Genomic DNA, 24,092 nt, shown 5'->3' on the forward strand with positions numbered 1-24,092 from the left:
CTGTATGTTAACAAGCTGCTGGGGGAAACTCAGATCACAGCGTTAATAAACATGACAATGTCAGTTGTCTACGTAATCTAATAAACCAGCGGTCAGGGTTGTTTTTTTCTCACTGTTTACTCAGTGACTGATATCAGTACCAGTGTCTGGAAATGATATCATATGTGTGACTTCAGGTCTGACAGTAACTGTGAATCACTAGACATAATACGTGAGAGTTAACCTGGTGTTGCCCTTGCATTGTTTTTGATATATGGTATCAGAAACTTTGGTGTGAGTCATTTTAGTTTTATATTCCAGATGTCAGTTTGGTGTGGGTAAAACATGCATGAGTGAAAAAATGTACCATTGCAACAAATATCCTCTTCACAACTGGGAAATACGGCAGTCAGTGACCCACACTGGTTTTCAGTGCAAAAGCAAACATTAGGTTAAATATTCACTCCCAAGCTGAAGATACAGTCAGCAAAGATTTTTTTTTTTTTTTAATTTTTAGATTTTATTTTATCTAAATGAACAATGCAGACAGAAAGGAGATTAAAGAGAGAGAGATAAAAGATAAAAGAGGCCGGCTCAAACCTGAAAAAATGAACCATCCCTGCACTATTTGCCACACCTCACTTTGATTGCCTTGACATTGAAATTGCCCACAAACATTCATTCATTCATTCATTCATTCAAAAAAAAAAAAAAAAAAAAAAAAAATATATATATATATATATATATATATATATATACAGTATACTTTAGAAAAGAAAGTCCTTGCACAACAATCTCAGAAAAAAAAAACTTTTAATGAGTTGTGTGTCTTGTTTTAATAAGGCCAAACCCTTTCTGTTGAAGAGCTTATAATTAATGTGTGCTTCCAACTATTTTTCACTATCTCATTAAACAGTACAGCAAGGTTCAGTGCCCTACTGGTCAGTCTGTCTCTCTTGGCACGAAAGCTGTTATTACACTGAAATTTGGAAAAGTGTACATGCTCAGTCTTGCAGTATCTTTTCTTTGGAGCACATGCGTTAAGAGTGGAAAAAAGCAAACATGTAAAGCAACCCACCTGAACCTAGTAGGGAGAAAAAAAATGTAGGGTGTGTCTTTAGTTGGGTGTGTTTCATGTTTGAAACTGGTCTTTCAAGAGACATAGGTCACACACGTCAGGTCAGTTTTTTCAAATATATGCATTTAAAAAGTTTAAAAAAAGTATAGTAACGCTTAAATGGTTTGAAAATTCCAGTTTAGGGTGTTGGTTTCCATGACCCATGCCTCCATCTCCCCCCATCTCTTTTTGTTCTCACACGTCTATGTGATGTAGTGTAGTAGTTGTGTGGATTCAATGGCTAATAGCTCAAGGATAAAACACCAGAGGGCACAATATGTCTGTCAGCCTAGTCGACTATTGTTTTCTGCATCGGTCATAAAGGCTGTAGGAGTTTATTATGACTTAAGACCAAAGCACTTCAGGCATTGTTAAGTGTTTACGCTTCAGACTTTTCTTTTCCCACACTTTTTTTAAACACTGCCTGACTCTTGACAAAAGGTATGTGTACCTTTTGTCTTTTTCAGTCCCTTTCACTTTTCAAAACGCCTATCTGTCATGTGCTGTGTGTTTAGAGGAATGGAGAGATAAGAGAGAATTAAGGACAAAGTGAGAAAAAAAATGGAAACAAAAAATCTACTTGGTGGACTTGGCTCAGCTTTAAGCAGCAATGCAAAACACTGAGCTCTCAAATGGACTCCTTTTGACCTCAAGAATGTTAAACCCATGATGACAAATTCTTTGCGCAACCACTATCTCTACTCACTCTTCTGGGGATTAAATGTGTTGGCTGCTGTATTCTTTAATTATTGTCAACTGTATAGCGTTATTACTCGCCAGACTTTAAATGAGCAAACATTCCTGAGCTATAACAGAGAAGAATAAGAGCAAGCTAATTTGTTGGGAACATAAATGTAAGAAGAAATCCCATTATGAGTTTAGAATCATTCTTCAGAGGGTGTATAAATGAGGTTCAGTGAGCCTCAATGAAAGGACAAGGAGTCCACAGCAAAACTATTATTAGAATGTATTTCTATTTTATTTTATTTTATTTTATAACAGGAAAAATGCACAGTGATCAATATCACTGTGAATGTGTTAGTATCGGCCAAAAGCGGATTTTCAACTGCTGTCCCTTTGCCAGATGCAAAAACAAAAATTATGTAAATCATGTAGTAAAAGGCAGACTTTGTTTCTGTTGCAGTCAAATTAGATGTATATAGATGCAACAGCTTTATGAAAAGATCAATTTATTCCAATTAGAGTTCACAAAATAGGCTATGAGGTGCACCTACTGTAACAATACAGGCATAACTCAAATTTAGCAGATGATTAAATGTCTCAGACATTAAGCTGTCTGTCTGTAGGCTACATGTTTTGAAGATGGAAAACAAATGTCTTTGTTTATAATAAGATACTTGTTAATATCCAGTAGTGGCAAATTAGCCTATTTAGCACGCTTTAAATAGGCTCCCTTTCACTGGACTATATCCGTATTGTTAAACCCATGTTGTAATTCCTAATAATACAACTGAGAAATCCAAGTTCTGATTGCAACATAACTTTTTTAGCAGAATGAGCTGAGAACCCTTTGAGCCCAAGCACTCTATCTTCCCACACAGGCAAGAGGGTGCAGAGTGTTTCGTAAACACAAGCAAGGTGTGGTTTCTGTCCAAAAGCGGTCAGCTTCCGTCTATTCACAGCAAACCATTATCTGCGCAACAAGAGACGGTGAGGGGAGAGGTGCGCAGTCTGTCCTGTTTGAACAGCAGAGAAAAACGACTCAAACTTCAATACTTTCTTCAAACATTTAAAAAAAAAAAAAATAACCCCACTCGGCAAACATGAGCTTGTACGGCTCAAACCCAAGATTGGTCACCGGGGTCCAGAGAAGTAATTCGCGACAAGATTTGTCAGGTCGAAACGACGTGTTCGTCGGTGGAAACGGCTTCCAGGGAGATTACCAAGGACAGGGCACCACCTACACCTCCTTCTCCCGGAGCTCCATGCACGGCGGGGGGGCAGCGAAAGCACAAGTCGTCGGCATGGCGGGCGGAGGTGGTGGAATGAAGTAAGTAATCACCTGTTGCTTTGAAATTAGTTTTACGGCACGAGTATGCGTTTTAATTTGCCATTAAATGTTCATGTTAAAAAAAAAAAAAGAAGTGCAGCTTGTTCTTCCTATAGTTAACAAAATGCTAACCATAAACTACAAATTCATGCAAATTCTTGAGAAATATTATGTCAACCGTGTCCAAGCAAAGCCATAAAATCCATTTGGAAATGTTTTAGGGGATTATGTCGTTATCAGTAGGCTAGTACCATTTAAAGAGAAACATGTCACCAAACAGTTCCAATAAAGGCCACTGCTAGCTCCATTGAAGAGCACAACCATTACAACCACAACCATGTTACTGAATTCTGTAGAGCTAGCTCAAGAACACAAGAAGAAGTATTTTCTAATTTGATTTCGTAACATGTGTTTCTAAGTACTCCTAGGTGTATCACTCGTGATCTGTTTCATAATATTCAGAATTACAGTAGAGGAATTACGTGAACACTCGCCTTGAATGTCCTCCCACTGCTATCATCCATCATGATGTCAGTGTCTAATGTTATAACAGTGATGTCTGTGACAGAGCTTTTCAAACTATTTCCTTTTCTGTGTGGAAAAAAATCTCCCACATTTTTAACTCATAATGGACAGAGGTTAAAAGTAAAATACAGGATGTGCAAGCTCTTTAAAGAGAGAAAGTCAAGAGGTGGTTAGTTTTTTGAATTGGTGACCCTTTGGTGACCTGTTTCCATGTCCCACAGCCACAGAGTAAAAACAATAAACGAGTTTGTGTTGGAATAAAATACAAGTTTATAATTGTTAAAGGATTATGCCTCATTAGAAACTACTTTGTCCTTTCTTTGATTTTAACACTTTATTGTTGTTGTTGTTATGCCCTGTTGTTCATTAAGAATGTTGCATCAGATAGTATTCATTTTAGTTTCCATGAAATCCAATGATCATTTACAAGCATTTACCAATCTAGTAACTTGTTAACTAAATTAAAAGTATCTGTCTTTGAAAAACTATAATCAAAACTTTAAAAAACAAATAAAACAAAGCTAGCCGTACATAGAATTGATTGATTAAAACACGTATTACGAGCTCTGAAAATGTATTGTTTTGTTTTTGTCCTTATGTGTAGTGTCCAGGTAATTCAGCAAAAAGCTTTGTTCCTGACAAGCCAGTGCCAGGATTTCCTGGAGAGAGCGAATATGATATTCCAGGGTGTAAGTGTAGCACACAGATTACACTGAACATAACTGATCTCAAGTGTTGGTTTTCACTTCTTGTGGTAATTAGAATTATATTGACTTCATTATTATAATGTTTTCTGTTTAAACGCATCAACATGATGATGCCATATCAGATTTTAAAAAACAGATAATATCATCAGCCACTTAAAATGAAGTATAATTTTGCTGGTGGCTAGAGTTCAGTGTCTATACTGTGTAATTTTATAGGGGGGTCTAGCCGTGGAGGTAGACAAACTGTTGATCATGGCTGCAGAAACCATGGAGCAGATGATGGCCTATGGCAGAGAGCTGCAGCAAATGCGTATACCTAACAACCTCTTCAGGAGGTAAGAAAAGAAAAGTGCAGTGTGAGTTTGTTTGCTGTATTTGCATGTTTGCATTTGCACGTGTTCATTCATGACTGTGTATAAACATTCTGCCTACAGGTTAATGGGTGAAATTTGCCAATATTTGAGGTCATAGAGTTTAGGGGTGTGCGAAAAAATCGATACACATTTGTATCGCGATTCAAGCTCTACCGATTCAAAAATCGATTCATATATATATATATATATATATATACACATTTGTATCGCGATTCAAGCTCTACCGATTCAAAAATCGATTCATATATATATACTCGTTCTTCTACAAAAGAAGAACGAGTGCAGCAGAAGTAGTTTAGTCGGCGCAAACAATGGCAAACCTCACAGAAAGAATTATTCAACCTGCTCCATCCTCATTGAAGGCGAGAGTTTGGGCACATTTCGGCTTTTATAACCTCGAGGGGAAGACGGAACTTGTTAGGAATCATGCTATATGCAGGCTTTGCAAAGCGAAAGTTAAGTATTTTGGAAACACCACAAACTTGAGAACGCACATGGTACACCCAGAGATTAACATTAAAGACGTTATCGAACGACATCCTAAAGTAACTAACATGCCAAGCTCTAAACTCCCACCGAACGAAAAGCTCTTTTTATTTAACAGTTTTATTTTATACTTGAATTAAATGCATTTGAAAGCTGGCCAAAGCTTGGGACTTTGCAGTTTTTAGTTGCAAACATTTTTATTTTTATATGAAGACATATAAAATAATATCAAACTACATTTAATTTGTTGTGTTTCTTTTCTTTTAAATTGAATGTTTACTGCAATCACATGGGAAAAAGTAACTACATTTACATACTGTGAATCGTTTTTGAATTGAAAATCGATATTGAATCGTGACATTTTCTGAATCGTGCACCCCTAATATTAGAGTAGCATCTGAATTTCATTTTGTAGTTAAACCAAACATTTTAAAGACAAAGTAATTCTGAGAAGTTATATGCTCTCTGACTATTCTTGTCATTCAGCTGTATTTGCCTTAATCCATCGATGCGCCTTAGAAGATTCACAAAGTATTTTCCTTTTTTGTACAACTCTACAGCTTAGAACAGTTCCAGCACATGCATGGTGCTTTGCAACAGCAATTAGTCAGTAGTGTGACCATACGACGGAAGAGAGGCAGCGTGGGTTCCCTTGAGGGGGGGAGGATCTTTAATGATGCCATGGCCTGGATTGCCCAACAGAAGGTGAGCTCTTCATAAGTCAGAGACTTTTAAGAAGATTTAAAAAAAAAAAAAAACATAAATGGGTAATGTGTCTGATGCCTTCTTCGACAGCATCATCCACAAACATCTTGGCAAAACTCCGTGACCAAAAGTTTTTATAACCTGTTTGAGCAGAATGAATAGCTGCACCTGCGTGTGTGTGCATGTCTGTATACCTGGGTGAATTAGTGTACTGTGCACCATTTGTTATGTAAAGGGAGGAGGAGTAGGAGGAGGGGGAATCACTTATTCTGACCTCCTGTAACTGAAACCATCTGGACACATTGCCAAAACCCGATCCGTGAGTGAAGGCCTGGGGGGGGGGGGGGGGGTGAAGAAGGATTGAAACAAAGAAGAGGAAAGCGCTCTGCCATTTGAGAAAGAGACGGCGAGAGAGAGAGGCAGAAAGAGAGAGAGTTGGGAAAGAGGGAGGGAGATAAAGACGCTGGGGGGGCAAAAGAAAAGTAGAAGTAAAGGAGTGTGATCTCTGACACTCTATGCTGAGTCAGTTGTTATAGGACAGGGTAGTTCAGCAGAACTGTAACATGCTCATGGGAAAACGCCCTTCTACTCTCTACCTCCCCCACCCTCACACCCAACATAAAAACACACCCTGTCATTCTGTCAACGCATCAAGCCTCACCCTTTATATTTCGTAATTAATTTCCCCCTTGTCATCTGATATAGAAACATTTCTTTATATCTTTTTCTGCGACAGCCTTTGTACTTTGTAGGTATTTGCTTTTTTTAAACTCCAAAACTGGGAACATATCACCTGATGCACTACTGCTGCCATTTTTACTTAGTGTCTCTATTTACTGCCAGTTACGCTTTCAGCCATTGTACCTACAGTCCAACATATCACTTTGTTGACCTTTCTACTCTGGACATTAACTGTACTGCTGACACTCTCTTAACAGCCAAGTCATGTGTAGCTTCAGTCAAGCAGTCATGAAGAAAAAGGGAGTGGTGAGAGAACAAAAGCTTTGAGAGAGAGAAAAAATGTGCGTTAAGAGCAGGGACTGGCTGAGGTCGGTTTGCCTGCAGAGCTCTTATCAAAGCTGAATGAGTGCTGCAAACGAGGGGAATAGTTGGGATAGTTTCCTGCTTAACAATGGACTTAATGATGATGCTGCCATCTAGAGGACAAAGAGTGAAATAAGTCAGGGAATTGATAGCAGGCAAACTAATGCATGTGTTAAGATATAGAATAATATTGCCTTAAAGAATAGGGAGGGCTCAGTGGGTTTTCTATTTTTGAGAAGAAAAAAAAACATGACAAGACTAAAACAATGAGTTGATGATATGAATAAGGATTGCCTGTGTAGTCCTCTGTGCTCCAGAGCTTAATTGTTTTCCTAAAACTATTAAAACCACATTGATGAGCCACACCATTGAATTGGGTGACATGTTGGACTAGTTTACTTTGAGTCAACTCCACATACAGTACACTGTCCTGCAGACCAGAGCACTACATGTGTATTAATTCGCAGCTGAAAATAGTCCACAAGAAATGCACAATTAACTCCTGTTTGAATAGAATTTGCTAAACACTGCAGTGCCCAGGTGTTTAGAGAAATTAGAGATTTAACAAAAAAGAAACAGTTTATTTGTGTCTTTGGTAGGAATAATAGGCTTAGGGCAGAGTTCCACAGGTAGGAAGGGCAGAAATCATTTAGAGATGAATTGTTTGTTTTTCCTGGAGTTTGTTGACAATAAAAAGTAATGATGCCTTATTCTTAAAAATATATAAGTATATATTTATATATAGTATATAAATATATAAATTTATATAGCCTACACTATAAATATATTATTTCATGAACCATTATACAGTAACGTTCTACAAAATATGTAATTCTTCATCAAATGAGGTTAATTTTGACGTTGTTATTGTATATGGAAGTTATTGCATTTTAAAAGGTAATAAATACTGTGATTCTGCATTTTGTAGCGCATGATTGAGACAGCTCCATGGGGAGATGACTACGAAACCATAGAAAAGCAAATCATAACCCAAAACAAAAACCACAGCTCTATCCAGAGGAGCCAAGAAGTAGACCGTGCCAGAGATGAACTGGTAAGTGGTCACCCTGTTTCCCTGTTTTGAAGCTCTTCTCAGTTGCTTCTTTAGATATATTGTTTGTTGAGGAGGATGGTCATCTATGTGTCATGTGTATAAAAGGTTTTGTAATCCTATTTAAAACTGAGCAAAAAACTAAATCTTGTTTTTGTAGAGGGGCGACAAGTACAACCTCTCCATCCTGGAACAAGAATGGGAAAGCTTACAGGTAGAACCAAACTCTTTTTATTTTTTTTGATTGTCAAAATCAGCAGCACCATTGTTACTTTTTATCAAATTCATAAATTTACATTGTGTCTGTCTCAGAAAATGTCCCACAGCCGTGTGGGTCAGCTGCGAGACCTTCAGGGCATCATTGGGGAGATCTCCCAAGCCATCATGTGGGTGAATGAGAGAGAGGAGGAAGAGCTTATGTTTGACTGGGGAGACAAGAACATCGACCAGTATATCCCTAGGAAGCAAGAGAGCTACTCAGTAAGGATCTCTGTCTGAACTCTTCTTTTCTCCTGGTCAGATGATTCTGTTTTAGTTTATGGCTGTGATTATACCCTAATAATTGATGTGTTTTTATTACCTATACCATTAAATCTCAATTAAGTATGTTGGATTTCAGAGTCCAAAGTCTAGCCTTTTGGGTCCCTTACTTTCTGTTCTCCTGACAGCGGCTGATGAGGGACCTGGAGGAGAAAGAGAAGGAGCTAAACAAGCTCAAAGTGAAAGCAGATGGACTTGTGAACAACAACCACCCTGCCTCAGATAAGATTGAAGTAAGGTGTTTTGTTTTTTCTGGATGTTTTCCTATCCTAAAGAGCAAAGTGTTCATTGGTTTTGTACTGATGACTTTGTGTGCGCCCACAGGCCTACATGGACACCTTACAGACCCAGTGGAGCTGGCTGCTGCAGATCACCAAGTGTATCCATGTTCATTTGAAGGAGAATGCTGCCTACAGCCAAGTAAGTCCTCAGTTCAGCTCTAGCTCTCATACAGATAGAGCACTGCATGTCATCATGTGAACACTAATCAAAGTTTGTTGCTGCCCTTATCAGTTTTTCAAGGAGGCCAATGAGACCTATGCGAAGCTGCAAAAGGAGCATGAGGCTATCCGAACCAAGTACACGTGCGACAAGAACACCCAACTAGATATCCTCACTGAACTCCTGAAAAACCTAGAGGTATCATTGTACTCTTCTGCACTTCTTCCTGCTGGCGTGAAGCACAATACATGCTCAAACTATTGGTTCTGTTGTGTGACATGTCTGTTTAACTGGTTCGGCCAGCTTTATTTTTAAGAGACTAAATAGAATGGCTCTGCATGTCTGCGTTCATTCTGTAGAGTTTTGAACTTTGAATGATAGTTGCAGTTTACAGTGGCTCATTTAAAAACACAAGTCGGATTTTTGCATGTTCACAGAAAGACAAGGAGCGAGTCATGGAAAATAAGAGGCAGGTCCAAAGTCTGGTCAACAAATCTAAGACCATTGTCAGGCTGAAACCTCGCAACCCTGAGGATAAGAGCACCAGCCGTGTCATTGTACAGGCCTTATGTGACTTTAAACAAGACCAGGTGGGATATATGCTCTCTCTCAGCACACACACAAACACACATGCACACACTCACAGACACAGAGTAAAAAGTGGAATATTACAAATATTGTTTTCTTCTGTTCATATGTTCTGTTTTGTGCTCCAGATAGGGATTTTAAAAGGGAATGAGGGCATCCTGAAGGATAACTCGCAGCGCAGCAAGTGGCTTGTGACGGGACCTGGAGGTCTGGACATGTTGATTCCCTCTGTGTGTCTGCTGATCCCCCCACCAAACCCGCTCAGCATCGGCCTCGCCGACAAGTAAGAACCATTCAGTCAATGTAGACCAATGTAGGTCTGTGAAAATCCTGTTCAGATATTGGTCAGGGCAATTCAAAATGTTCGGCTGACAGGGATTTTTTAATGTAATAAATATATTGGATAAAAACAATTTACCAGAGCTAGATAAGAAAACAGGCTTTCTTTTGGGATGGTATATTTTGCTGAGATTGTCCGATTCTAAAAGGTTTTTATAAGCCTAAGAGGCGAGAAATAACCATTAACCCACAAAGGTACAAGTAATCATTCAGTTAAAATGAGTACATGAATGCGTTTGATAAATATTACATTATGTCTATCATGTAGTGTCTGCATAGTAATGGCCTTTCCTGTTTACTAGGAATGAGCAGTATTATGAAGCCATCATGAGCCTCTGGAATCAGCTCTACATCAACATCAAGAGTCTCATCTCATGGCAATACTGCATCAAAGACGTGAATTACATCAACTCCCTCACTGTCAACATGGTAAGATTACAATAACTTATTCTGAGTTTTCCTGTTACAATAACATACCAAGCAAAGCTGAGTTAGATTCAGTTTCTGTCTGAAACACTGTCTGCAGGAATTGGCTCACTTCCTGTTTCTTTTGTTTAACTTGACCCCTCACCTAACCCATTGTCTTGCAGCTGTCTAAAATGCGTCCCGACGAGTACCGCAATATCATCAAAAGACTGGAGACTCACTACCAAGAGTTCATGCGTACCAGCCAAGGTTCTGAGCTGTTTGGGGAAGAGGAGAAGAAAACCATGCAGGGCCACTTTGATAAAGCACAAACCTACTATGATACACTGATTATCCAATTGCCTGCTTACAGTGAGTGTAAAATGTCTTTACCTTATTCCTAAATTGTCAGTCCAGTAAATACTAAATACTCCTGTTATTTTCCCACTTTAATCGATATTCTTAACATTTTCCACCAACCAATAAAGAGGAGGAAGCGGTGAAGCCTGACAATGCCAAGCCTCCGACTCCAAAGATCCCCAAGCCCCCTGTTGTCCCGGTCCCTGTCCAGCCTCCCCCAGCCAGTTCTACCGTCAGCCTTACCCTGCTCAACAGTCTGCAAGAACTTCGACGCAGGCTGGAGCTGGCTGAGTCCCATCTCACCAGTCATCTACACGTCCCCCTGGGGGACAACAGTGTGCATGAGTGCTCAGTGCACATCCAGAAGCTGCAGGTGTGTAACTTTTTTATTTATTGTTCTATCTGATGAAAAATGAGGTTCTTCTTTGCGACAAAAACCCATTTCAAAATGGGCAAAATATAGATGAAATATAACGAGCACTTTGTAAATCAAAACAACACATGCATTTCTTGTTCCAAGCACTGTGAGAAACAGATGATTATGTTAAATGTAACTTATTATGACATATTGATATCCAGACTGTGCACCAAGACTTGGACTCCATTCAGGATGAGTACCTGCGACTAAGAGAAAAGATTATAAAGCAGCTGGAGGGGATACCTGCAGACTCCGAGCATGCCCAGTTCCTCCGCTCTGAACTTGAAATCATCAACCAAAAACTGAGAGGCCTGCAGGGTCTCTACCCAGCCTACCTTCAAAGGTACATTATTTTAATCACATCTCCTTTTTATTTATCCCACAATGACGTAATGACGAAAGTAAATACTTGCACCGGAACTTGTGGCAACATATGGCTTTACTGATTATAGAATCATTTAAAAATATATTTATTTATTAAATGTAGTGAAATTCATAAGTTTATTTAATGTAATGGCTTTGTGTCTTTAACAGGCTGTCTGCTCTTAAGGCCTTGCTCCAGAGCCTTCTCCAGGCTGAAGATATCATTAAAGTCAATGAGGCCCGGCTGACAGAGAAGGAGACCACCTCTCTGGACCTTCGAGAGGTGGAAAAATATCGGAACACACTAAAGGTTTGACACACTTTTTATATTTAGTTTGAAATGCAGTCTCTTGCTTTTCCAGTCACAAGACGTATACAAACACTCACTGAATCCTTTTTGTCCTCTCTGGGACAAAAAACATGGCTGAGGTTCCACACATGGGTCACATGACAAAACCCAGTATATTTACTCAAGTACTGTACTTAAGTTGAGGTACTTGTACTTTTACTATTTCCATGTTTCCATGTTATGCCACTATATACGTGTACACACCTTTACAATCCAGTTAATAAAAGTAGTAATAATCCAATATATGATGGCATAATCATACATATTGTCAAAGTGCCCACCTCTAAATGTAAATAAGACTTAAATAGAATGTATCGTTACAGTTGAAATGTTTGAATTTTAATCTATTTTGTGATTTTTCTAATAAAGCAAATGAAGAGTGACCTGGAGCAAAAAAGAGACCTGCTGACAGCCATGGAGTCTGACCTGGCTAAAGCAGTGCACTGGAATGGCCAAATCTCTGCGCCCTTCCACAAGTGTGACGTGGACTTGTCCAAGTACTCAGACCTGGTGGGTCAGATGTCTGACCGCTGGCGCCGCATCCAAACCCAGATTGACAGCAGGTAGGATAGTCTGTACATGTACACACATTGCTTCAGTACCTGTGAATATGTCTTCACTTGCTCCATTCGTCTGTGCTGGTAAAAACACCCAAAAAAGTCCTTTCATCCCTTCCTCTTCCTCCCACTCTTTCCTCCTCAGAGTGTGGGACTTGGAGAAGCAGGAAAAACAGCTGACTCATTATCAGCAGAGCAGCACTCAGCTGCAACAGTGGATAGACAATGCCAGGAAGCGCCAGGACACCCTTCAGACGGTTAAGCTCAGCAACATCCAGACTCTAATGGACCACCTCAACCAACAGAAGGCACGTCTCTCCTTGTTTACATAAACATTTTGTAATCAATCCTTTTTTTTAAATGAACTGATTTGATTTTGAATTGGAAATATCCACCATTGACAATTTGAGCTTCTGACAGCCCTGAGCTTTGGTGTAGGTGTGTGGATTTTATACAGTACATCACACACAGCACAGCAGCAGTGTAAAGTGTTGCTCAGATGATTTATGGAATCCTGCTTACTTTCACTTGAGAACAAGAAAAAATTAATTTGAGTAACTGCTTATTATAATATCATTAAAATTCTTGTCTAATAAAGTACTGCAAGTCTGAGAAGAAGCACCAACTGGACAGTGTCATGTCAGATTTAATCAGTGATTTGAATGCCCCCTTTTGACTGCACAGGCACTTCACACTGAAATTAAAGGAAAGAAGGAGAAAGTAGAGGTTGTGCAGAAAAACGCAGACACCTGTGCTTCCTCCATAAAGGTAGGTTGTCAATTAATGTGCACCATTTTTTTTTCATTTTAAAACATTTTTATAGATGTTTACAAGCTGATGAACCGAAGGCACGCATTGTACAAATAATCTGTGTTGTGTTGTGGTTTTTTTTAGGACTATGAGCTGCAGCTGGCTTCCTATGGTTCAGGCCTGGAAACTCTGCTTAATATTCCTATCAAGAGAACAATGCTGCAGTCTCCCGCTTCTGTGGTCAGACAAGAGGTATGAGTACTGTCTCTCCATTAAGTCATACTAAACCAATTTTCATTTAGCTATTAGTTATTACACATTCAAGTTATCATTATATGTTGATCTTCTCTTTCTTAAATATGAATTAAACAATGGTTATTTTCTTTTGTATTATGAGCTCATGTAATACAACTAATTTAAAGGTTAATCGCCTAATTGCATCCGTCATTTAAATCGCTCACCGGTATGAAATTAACACATGAATGTTTGACATCAGTATTCAGCCACCTTTTTTTTAACTCCCATCAGGCGGCTGACCTCCAGTCCCACTACATAGAGCTACTCACCCGCTCTAGTGACTACTACAAGTTCCTTGGGGAGCTACTGAAGAACATGGAAGAGCTAAAGGTAGGTGTCGGATTTGTGTGATGCCATTTAAGACATCATTAAAAGTCGATAATAGTATAATAATAAATAGTATGATTAAAAAAATACCATAAATGAACAAATAGGCTTGTTTAACAATATGAAAGTAGTTGACTGAGGCTCTTTCTGCTTTTGTCAATGCTCTCAGATCAGGAACACCAAGATTGAGATGTTGGAGGAGGAACTAAAGCGTCTGAAGGACGACATCCAGGACCGTAACCAGAAAAACAAGTCTCTCGAGGATGCTTTGGCCCGCTGCAAGCTGGACCTCACTCAATCACAAGAAAAGCTCATTTCTATGGAGGAAGTGAAGAGAACCACAGCAATACAAGTTAGCGTTACCAAGGAGAGCCTGGACAGCACACACAACCAGCTTCAAGACCTCAACGACCAGCTGACCCGCATTAAATACCAGCTGGATGAAGAAAAGAGGAAAAGAATGTTGGCAGAGGAACGCTACACCAGCCAGCAGGAAGAGTATGAGGCGGCTCTTCGCCGCAGACAGAAAGAACAGGACGAATTCAACTGGACCAAAATTGACTTGGAAAAGTCTGTGAAGGACAAGGACCATGAACTGGAGAGGATGAAGATATTGCTAGACGAGGAAGCGACTCGTCGACGAAACGCTGAGTCAGAAATCTCAAAGGTAAGAACACAGTGCACCCAGGAGATTAATCAGCTTAAGCAGACACACGAGACACAGATCCACGTTACCAAGACCACGATCCTAAAAGCCTCACAGCAGAAAGAAGAAGACACAGCAGAACTGAGACATCAAGTTGACAGACTCACTGCCGAGAAGAGAGATCTAGAGGAGGAGCTGAGGAGACTGAGGCAGTCCATTGCTCACACAGAAGAGCAGAAAAGCAGAGCAGAGCAGGAGGCCAGCCAGCAGAGGGCCTCAGTGGTACAAGAAACGAGGCTTCGCAGCGAGTTGGAGATTCAGCTGAGAACACTCATGCAGCAGGGAGGACAGGACGAGCTCAAACTGAAGGAGGCCATCAAAAACAATCAGGAGAAGTCCAGGCAGATCAGCATGCTAACATTTAACCTGGAGGAGGAGGGGAAGAAGAGGAGAGCTCAAGAATTGGAAATCAATCACCTGAAACAGGCTGAGGCAGACCTGAAGGCAAAGAACACCTCCTATCTGGAGTCCATTAACAAGCTTAAAGTGTACGAGCAGGAGATCAGCATCACCCGAGTAGAGCTGGAGAAGCAGACCAGTGAGAAATCCCAGGCTGAGCAGAGTTCTGTCAGGCTGCAGAGCCGTATCCGAGAACTTCAGTGCTCTCTGGATGGAATGGAAGCAGAGTTGGAGAAGCAAAAGAAGACGACCCAGGAGGAGTTCACACGTAGAAAGAGAATGGAGGCAGAGTTGGAGAGGATGACACATACCTGCAGAGAGCACACCACCACAATTAGCTCACTGAAGTCTATCCAGCTAGAGACTTCCAACTCTGGAAGGAAGTATGAGCAGGACATCAGTGCCCTCCAGGAGGCTCTGGACAAGAGTCAGAAGGAGCATAAAGTCACCAAGCAAGAACTGGCAGCTGTCACGGCTGAGCTGAGGACGCTTAAACAGAAACTCCAGCAAGAACAGGCTCGGACTCATGAGCTCAACCAACGCAATGAGAGCCTGTATAAGACCATTGAGGAGAAGAGCCGCCAGCTTAACGAATACACTACCGAGATCGAAAAGCTGAAAACTCTGACGCAGAACCTGACCAAGGAGAGACTGAGGTTGGAGGAGGAGCTGAGGACAGTTAGACAGGAGAGAGATGAGCTAAAGCTTAGCAAAGCCACTATTGATGGAGAGAGTGCCACTCAGATCTCAGCTTTGCATGTCCAGCTTCAGAGTAGCACCAAGAAGACAGCCGAGCTCCAGGCTCTCATCAATGACCTGACCAAGGAGAGAGAAAAGCTTAAATTGGAAACAGACAAATTCCAAAAGCAATCAATCGAGGTATTTTTGATTGCATTGAAGGATCATCTACACATAATTGAACTTACTGTTGTTTGCTTTTGCATGGATGGCTGCATTAAGACTAAGCATTATTTCAAACTGGCCCTGTTATATTAGTGACACCTGACTTATTTTAAGAGTTTTGCTTGAAATTCACTTGCTTACAAATGGTCTTGCTTTGACATGCATGTTGTTCACCCTTTTGACTTCGCATATTATGTGACTGAACTTAACTCACACAATAATAACAATCTCAATTAATCACTGCATACTAATTAATGTATAAAATATATGTACATATATTTTAATATACAGTATATACATTATCAATTGGTTCAACCAGTACTGATAACCAATTCTTAACATTCAATTTGCCTGCGACTTTACAAATGATGAACAACTGTATATGTTGATAGGCTCTTACAACATGCTGTGTAATTAGTTCATTAGAGTTGTGGCTCTGCATAATCTGCTTTTTGCTCTGTGCATCACTTATCCTTTACAGACATAATAATGTGTTTTCTTATTTCTCCCCAGACATCCATGATGGTGCATGAATCCCAAAGCCAATACAGTGAGCTACTGCTGCAGAGGGACAGTTTGCAGTCTAAGCTTAAACTGCTGGAGCAGGACAAGACTCGTCAGCAGCGCATAGAAGAGGAGCTCACCCGCATCAAGCTCACACTAGAGAATGAGCTCCGCAACAAACAGCGGCTGCAGGATGAAAAGAATGCTGTCCTCAAGGATTTCAACTACATGAAGAGCCAGTACGAGCTGAGAGACAGCCAGATTCGGCAGTTTGAAACAGACAGAGACAAGGCTGAACGAGACAGGCTCTCCCTGAAGAATGAAATTGAGAGGCTCATGAGGGAGCTAAAGAGTGTAGAGGAGAGGTTCAAGAGCCGTCTGTTGATCTCTGAAAAGGAGGCATCAGAACTGGCTCTCAAGAGAGATGCCCTGGAGAGAGAGATACGCAGGCTGCAGCAGAGACCCAGCGCTCAGGCCAAGCAGACCCAGACAGATGAGAAGGTCCCAACAATAGATCCATCCAAGCTGATATTTGAGGGGGTGCGCCGCAAAGTCACAGCCCACCAGCTTTGTGACTGTGATATAATCAGTAAAGCCACGCTAGACCAGCTCCTAAAGGGAAAAAAAAGCGTGGATGAGGTAGCTGTGGACATCCAACTCAGTCTAAAGGGTACCGGCATAATTGCTGGCATGACATCCGCTTCTCAAGGGAGAATGCCCTTCACTAAAGCAAAAAACAAGAAACTCCTCAGCCCAGAGAGTGCCCTAATGCTCCTGGAAGCTCAAGCTGCAACAGGCTACATAGTGGACCCTGCATTTAATGAAAAGATGCCTGTGGATACTGCCTGCTCTAGAGGGATTGTAGACACAGAAGACAGAGACACCTTGGCGACAGCTGAAGCAGCTAGCACAGGCTTCAAAGATCCATACACTGGCAAAGTGTTATCTGTAGGCCAGGCTTGCAAACAGGGCCGCGTAGACAAAGTCACAGCCATCCGCTTGCTCCAGGCTCAGGAGTCTGTTGGAGGCATATTAGACCCTGTTTTGAGTGTGTTCCTTCCAATGGATCTGGCTTTGGATCGCAATCTTATTGATGAGGAGCTCTACAGGGCTTTGGCCAAAAATCCCACCTGCTACCTGGAGCCAGCGACAGGACAGAAGATAAGCTATAAAGACTTAAGGAAAAAGTGTACAGTGGAACCTGTTTCTGGCTTGCTTCTGCTCCAGGGTCCAGAAAAGCCCATGACAGTAAAGGGTCTCCGTGGTGAAGTCTCTGTTACAGACCTTGTCGACTCTGAACTGCTGGATGAAACTGATTTGGTGAAGCTCAAAGAGGGCAAGCTCACCAGCAGAGACATTGAAGACAAGCTAAAGTCTTATCTCTATGGCTCTACCTGCATTGCAGGGATCTATGATGAGGCCAATGACCGAATTATGCCTTTGTATCAGGCAATGAAGGAAGGCCTGCTCATGAGAGGAACCACCCTGGAACTTCTTGAGGCCCAAGCTGCTTCTGGCTTTATTGTTGATCCAGTCAACAATGTGTTTTTGACAGTAGAGGAGGCCTCAAAGAGAGGCCTGGTAGGAAAAGAGTTCAAGAGTAAGCTGCTGTCTGCAGAGAAGGCAGTGACTGGATACAAAGACCCATCTACAGGAATGACAATCTCCCTCTTCCAGGCTATTGAGAAAGACCTTATTGAGAAAGGTCATGGAATCCGTCTTCTTGAGGCCCAAATTGCCAGCGGTGGGATTATTGACCCCAAAGAGAGCCACCGTATTGATGTTGCTGTTGCCTATAAAAGGGGATACTTTGATAAGGAGATGAATGAGATCCTAACTTATGAAGGAGATGATACAAAAGGGTTCTTTGACCCTAATACTAAGGAAAACCTGACATACCTTCAACTTAAAGACAGGTGCATAACAGATCGCAAAACAGGCCTAATACTCCTGCCACTCAAAGATAAGAACAAGCCCCAGAAGTCAGAGGAGAGCCGTACCAATATCCTGCGCAAGAGGCGAGTTGTGATCGTTGACCCAGACACTGGGCTGGAGATGTCAGTGAGGGAGGCCTATCACCGCGAGCTAATTGACTATGACACTTTCCTGGAGTTGTCGGAGCAGGAGTGCGAGTGGGAGGAAATAACTATCAAGGGGTCTGATGGCTCTGCACGTATGGTGATAGTGGATCGGAAAACAGGAACCCAGTATGACATCCAGGACTGCCTGGACCGCGGTGTCATTAACCAGAAGTCTTTGGATCGGTATCGCAGCGGAACGCTAACCTTGACCCAGATTGCTGACCAAATAACCAGCAGAACCAGCAGCACAGAGATGACCATTGCAGCCTTCAACGTTGATGACATGGTCACCTGCAGCAGTCCCACCCAGGGCAGACCATCATCTCCGACCGTCCGTAAACGCTTCAACAGTATTTCAATCACTGTTTCTCCCCCTGACATGTTCGATGACAATAGCCCTGTGGCAGCTATATTTGACACAGAGACCTTGGAGAAAATCACTGTGTCTGAAGCCCTCCGAAGAGGCATAGTTGACACTATTACAGCACAGAGGCTACTGGAGGCCCAGGCAAGCACAGGCGGTATTATCAACCCTGCCACTGGTGAGAGACTGTCCCTGCAGGATGCTGTCAATCAGAGTATCATCGACGAAAGCATGAGCGCTAAGCTGAAACCTGCCCAGAAAGCCTATGTTGGTTTTGAGGATGTGAAGACTAAAAGAAAAATGTCTGCAGCAGAGGCAGTGAAGGAGACATGGTTGCCCTATGAAGCTGGCCAGAGATTTTTGGAGTTTCAGTACCTGACAGGAGGCCTGATAGAGCCTGCCATTGAACGTCGCGTCACCATTGAAGAGGCTATCCGCAGAGGTTGGCTAGATGGTCAAGGGGCCCAGAAGCTTCAGGATTCACGGAATCACCAGAAGAACCTGACCTGCCCCAAGACAAAACTGAAGATCTCCTACAAGGAAGCCATGGACAGCTGCATGGTGGAAGAAAGCAATGGTATGAAGATGCTGCAGGCCTCCTCAGTGTCCACCAAGGGAATCAGCAGCCCTTACAATGTTTCTAACCCAGGGTCACGCTCTGGGTCCAGGGCTGGTTCCCTAGCCGGTTCCAGGAGTGGATCTCGTAGAGGCAGTGTGGATTACTCCTCTACTTACAGCTATAGCTTCTCCTCCAGCAGTACCAACTTCAGCTCTAACACTCTCTCTTAATACACAGCATAGAAAAAAAGAATGAAACTAGAGTAGTTATACCCAGCCTATGGCGTTTGAGTGCTTTCGTAACAGTTTGCTTTTCTAAATAATTTTCTGCTACCTACGAGATTTTGGGAGGTTTGTTTAAATACTGAATCTGATTCTAAGTGTTTGCAGTTTTGGGTGATTTGGTGTTTCAATATTATACCTAATGCAGGTTATAATTAATGCTGAGAAAATTGTTAAAGGAATATATTTTTCATAGCTCATTTTAATATGGCTTTGTTTTAGAATGTAACAGTTTGTTATTTCAAAATATGCTTGTTCACCTCAGCTTCAGCATGCAGCCAGAATTGCTATTTTTTACTCTTAGTTTTTTGCAGCTTGACTTTTATGTTTTCTTTTATGGTTTGGAAAAAAAAAATGTTTTTGTTAATTGCAAATGCTGAGGTTAAGCTTAAAATGTAATGATCATTAAAATGTTATTCTCACATGATCAAAAATAAAGTTGTCATAACAATTTCAATTCATTCATTTACTAGCTGTATATCGGTATTGTGCATAAAAAGCTGAAACAGTTCCCTGTATAAGGAGAGGCTCTGCAGTATCCATTGTGACCTATGGATGGCGCTAATTGTCGTGCTAAAACGGTTTGAATGCAAGCCTGTTTGCCATCTAAGCAAAGTTGTACCACAGAGTTGGAAAACAAAATTGTAAACTTTGGTTATAGTGTAATATTAGCAGGACGGTGATATTGTAATTATTAACATACTAAACCACTAGCAATGCATGAGCTGTTTGTATGATGTTTGAAATTTTAATTATAATGGTCTCGTATAGCCTACTGATAAAAAATAAATAATGGTACTGATAACCAAGAATTACATATGGATCAAGCATGTTTTTCTTGTAGCCTAAAGATATTTGAACTGCGTGTCCAGACACCTCGATCTGGAAATTTGGACATTTTACTACACTAGGTAAACCTGATGAGTATCATTTGAACAATAAAAGGCAGTCATTTACGAAGTCATCATACTTGGATAGGTCAAGTGCATTTTGGCCAAAACAGGGTAAACCCAACTCTATTATTGCTAACATATTTATGTAGCTCATATTATTATTATACCAATGAACCAAAAAGTTAAAAAAAACATTTGACATAATGTACAAAGTTTCGAACATAAACATACATAAAGGGTATATATGGGTGATTCTTTAACTATGGTACTTTTCATGTCCCTGGGTAAAATAATAAAAACTAAAAAACATTTCTTCTTTTTTGTTTTTGTCACACTTACCTCACCCTAAGGGTAACTTATAAAAAATGTATCATGGCTCAATTATTCTTTTTATTATATAATATGAGGCCTTTTATGCATGGTTTTTACTGTTTTCCCTCTGTCCCTAAGCCAGACTTTGCATCTTCAACCTCGCTTAATTTTAAATACTTAAATAATGTAGATTTCAAGTACAAATGATAAAATAGTGTCTATTTCAATTATACATAATATATTGTGATATTTATTCACATTTTCTTATATTTTTCATATGTAGAACCCTTGTCCCTTGGGGTCACTGTCATTTCCACCACACTGTACAAAATAGAATACTGGGATCATTGTTTTAGGTTTGTGTACTTAGTAACCATAGCAACAGAAACTCCACAGTGGAACACGTGGCTGGATGAAATGGTGTTGTGTACAGGGGGTAATGAAAAGAAGAAAAATCAAGGTAAATATGAGTAAAACTGAGAGTATGTTTATTGGTCGTCATTTCCAAACACCTCCTATTTCACATGGACGTAAAAATAACTGGATAAATTTAATTTAATAATGTGTAATTTGTGTATATTTAATGCTAACTTTAAAACTAATACTAGCAGGCTAACATAGCTTGATATTTTAGAGGGAAAGCGGGGAAATTTCCACCACAGTCATTTCCACCACGGTGTTCATTGTGGTGGTAAAGACAGGTTGTGGTGGAAATGAAATTGTGTGTGCTAAACAGCAAATTATTTGGGCTATAATACTAAAACTTTAATGTAAAAAAACATTTAAATTAAAAAACAGTTAAATAAAACATAACTGAACCTTTGGCCCATATGCAAGTTTGACATATACAGTATTTAGCAAATACAATGTCTATTTAGTCAGATTCAACTTGTTATTTCACATGATTACATTTGACAATACATGGATTTATGACATAACACACATGACAGTAACGTATAAAGAGGTGATAGAGTGATTATATAGAGTAGGCCTATTTCACACTGTTCCTTAAAGGGATACGCCACCATTTGTTGAAATAGGGCTTATCACGATCTCCCCTAGCTGTAGATAGGTGGGCCAACACATTCCTTATTCCTTTCCTTTCAGGTCTCCTAATTGGGTATGTAACATTGGTTGGACTGAAAATGTCCCAGGTGCTATTCTTTGGGCCCTTATGCATCCCTGTGGAATGTCTCTATTCGAAAAGACAGCTATATGGTATGCTCCTGAATATTTAGATTAGTTGCTCGCTGATTGGTTGAGGGACCACATACACATACATTGGAGACGAGACAGCATGTCTCATATTTCAGACAATGCAACTTTATACATTGCCTGCGATTTCGATATTAAATTCACTTCAGAGTTTTTTTATGCAAGAAATCAACTATATAAAGCACAAACATGGGCCGTTTTACGAAAGTGTATGGATAATTACAAATTTGGTAAGACGTGTCTGACTTCAGGAGCTTCACACAGTTTTCATACCCAGGGGAAGTCACCGTTTGTGGGTTACTGGACTAACGGTGCTCGGGGCTCCGCAGAGCTCTGCGGAGCTGGCCGGCTGCCGGAATAACTACAGTTTGAATTTGGTCACGACATGTATATCGCAGATACCCTAACGACTTACAAAGCTAACGCTTGTGTCCCATTTCAATTTAATGCTTTTTTTGTGAATTTGAGGGGTTTTGTTAGCTGCTAGTGTCCCTTCAATCCTATGGGTAAAGATCGTGACTAGCTGCAGACCCTGGAGCTCCGTCAGGGCCTCGGCATTTGGTAGTCCAGTAACCCAGAAACGGTGACTTTGCGCGGATATGGAGCTGTGAAGGAGGACTCGCCGGGCGGCAGGGCAGCACTGGCCGCTGTCACGTTAGCCAGCTGAGCTCCTGCTGAGCTCCTGCTGAACTCCAACACAGTCAGATAACATTTGCAATTAGCCATCAGTTTTCGTAAAACGGCAAATATTGGACCTCTACATAGTTGATTTCTAGCATAAAAAAGTCTCAGAAGTGAATTTAGTAATTAAATAGCAGTTGATGTCAACTATGAGCTTTGTTGAGATTCGCCCGTTTTCAGCAGCAGTTTCAAATTGTGAGATTTGCAGAGGAACGAGGTGTCAATGGGATTTTGCGGTTCTATGTATGTCCTATTTTACCCACCAAACTGTCGTTTTTTAACTATGACAAGATAAAATCGGGTTTGCATTGTATCACCCCTTTAAGTACAGTGTGTTTGCTCTGGTTCAGCGTAGGCATATAGCATATAAGTTTGCAATTTCAAAATATTTTGCCTATTTTATCTGTTATTCAACATTATATTCAACTGGTTATATTAAAGTTATATTAAGGTAATGATGACAAGGGGGGTTTGCTCTAGTTTGCGCTAGTTCGTACTTAGTTTGCTGTGTTCAGCATGTAGAAAACAGTGAAGAAATGAAGTTTTTTTATTTTTTGGATTGCTTTTAATTTAAAAATATTGGTGATATGTTTTTGTTCACTAATGCTGTTACTTATTGAATTGCTTTGGTTCACCACATAGAGTAGTAGAAAAATAGTTTTTATTTGGAAGTTCCCTATCTATGTCATTTCCGCCACACACTATCTCTTCCGCCACGCCATGTCATTTCCACCACAGCACATATTTTAAAGTAAAACATATAAAAACAATCAAACCAACTATATTCAGTGGTTTTTTTTCTGAAACCGTCTAGCTCAAAGAGTACCATAGTTGAAGAATTACCCACATATATCCGGGCAATATATCAATATTGTGATATGAGACTGGATATCGTCTTAGATTTTGGATATCATAATATCGTAATATGGCATAAGTGTTGTCTTTTCCTGGTTTTAAAGGCTGCATTACAGTAAAGTGATGTCATTTTATGAACTTACCAGACTTGTTCTAGCTGTTCTATTATTTGCCTTTGCCCACTTTATATCCATATTACTGATGATTATTTATAAAAAATCTCATTGTGTAAATATTTGATGAAAGCACCAATAGTCAACACAACAATCTCGTTGCGGTATCGATATCGAGGTATTTGGTCAAAAATATTGTGATATTTGATTTTCTCCATATTGCCCAGCCCTATATATAACTTGAATCATATCTAATCTAATTATAGCCCTTTGGGGCAAATTTGTGATTTTGGGCTACATGAACAAAACTGTCTTGACTTAACACAGCCTATTAGGCCTAAATCTTTGATTTGGGGGATGCAGCCTAGGATAGTAGGAAATGCAAAAAAAATACATAAGAACAGGCTAATATGTGTATTACTATGTGATTAAATGTCTTGGGGGGGTTGGAGGAAGTCTGGGTGAGAACAAATGGAGACAGGCAGAGGGAGGA

At 40.4% G+C, this 24,092-nt stretch overlaps 1 protein-coding gene across 2 annotated transcripts; it reads left to right on the plus strand.

The window, feature by feature from the left end:
- The first annotated feature begins 2,646 nt into the window (after positions 1–2,646).
- dspa (desmoplakin a) lies at positions 2,647–20,345 on the plus strand. 2 transcript variants are annotated; one of them, XM_028592545.1, is made up of 24 exons: positions 2,647–3,107; positions 4,237–4,321; positions 4,556–4,674; positions 5,760–5,904; positions 7,877–8,002; positions 8,160–8,213; positions 8,312–8,479; positions 8,668–8,772; positions 8,864–8,959; positions 9,053–9,178; positions 9,418–9,570; positions 9,697–9,851; positions 10,210–10,336; positions 10,498–10,684; positions 10,801–11,045; positions 11,252–11,433; positions 11,625–11,763; positions 12,172–12,365; positions 12,505–12,667; positions 13,044–13,127; positions 13,254–13,361; positions 13,638–13,736; positions 13,903–15,717; positions 16,255–20,345. In XM_028592545.1, exons 1-24 carry the CDS (start codon positions 2,881–2,883, stop codon positions 19,477–19,479), a joined length of 8,127 nt encoding a protein of 2,708 aa, XP_028448346.1. In that variant the 5' UTR covers positions 2,647–2,880; the 3' UTR covers positions 19,480–20,345. The 2 variants fall into 2 exon arrangements, with proteins under 2 accessions (XP_028448346.1, XP_028448347.1); XM_028592546.1 differs by having other exon boundaries at positions 2,648–3,107; positions 13,903–14,400.
- Positions 20,346–24,092: the final 3,747 nt, after the last annotated feature.

This window comes from Perca flavescens, chromosome 12 (genome assembly GCF_004354835.1).
Source record: "Perca flavescens isolate YP-PL-M2 chromosome 12, PFLA_1.0, whole genome shotgun sequence".
In the NCBI taxonomy this organism is placed as follows: Eukaryota; Metazoa; Chordata; class Actinopteri; order Perciformes; family Percidae; genus Perca; species Perca flavescens.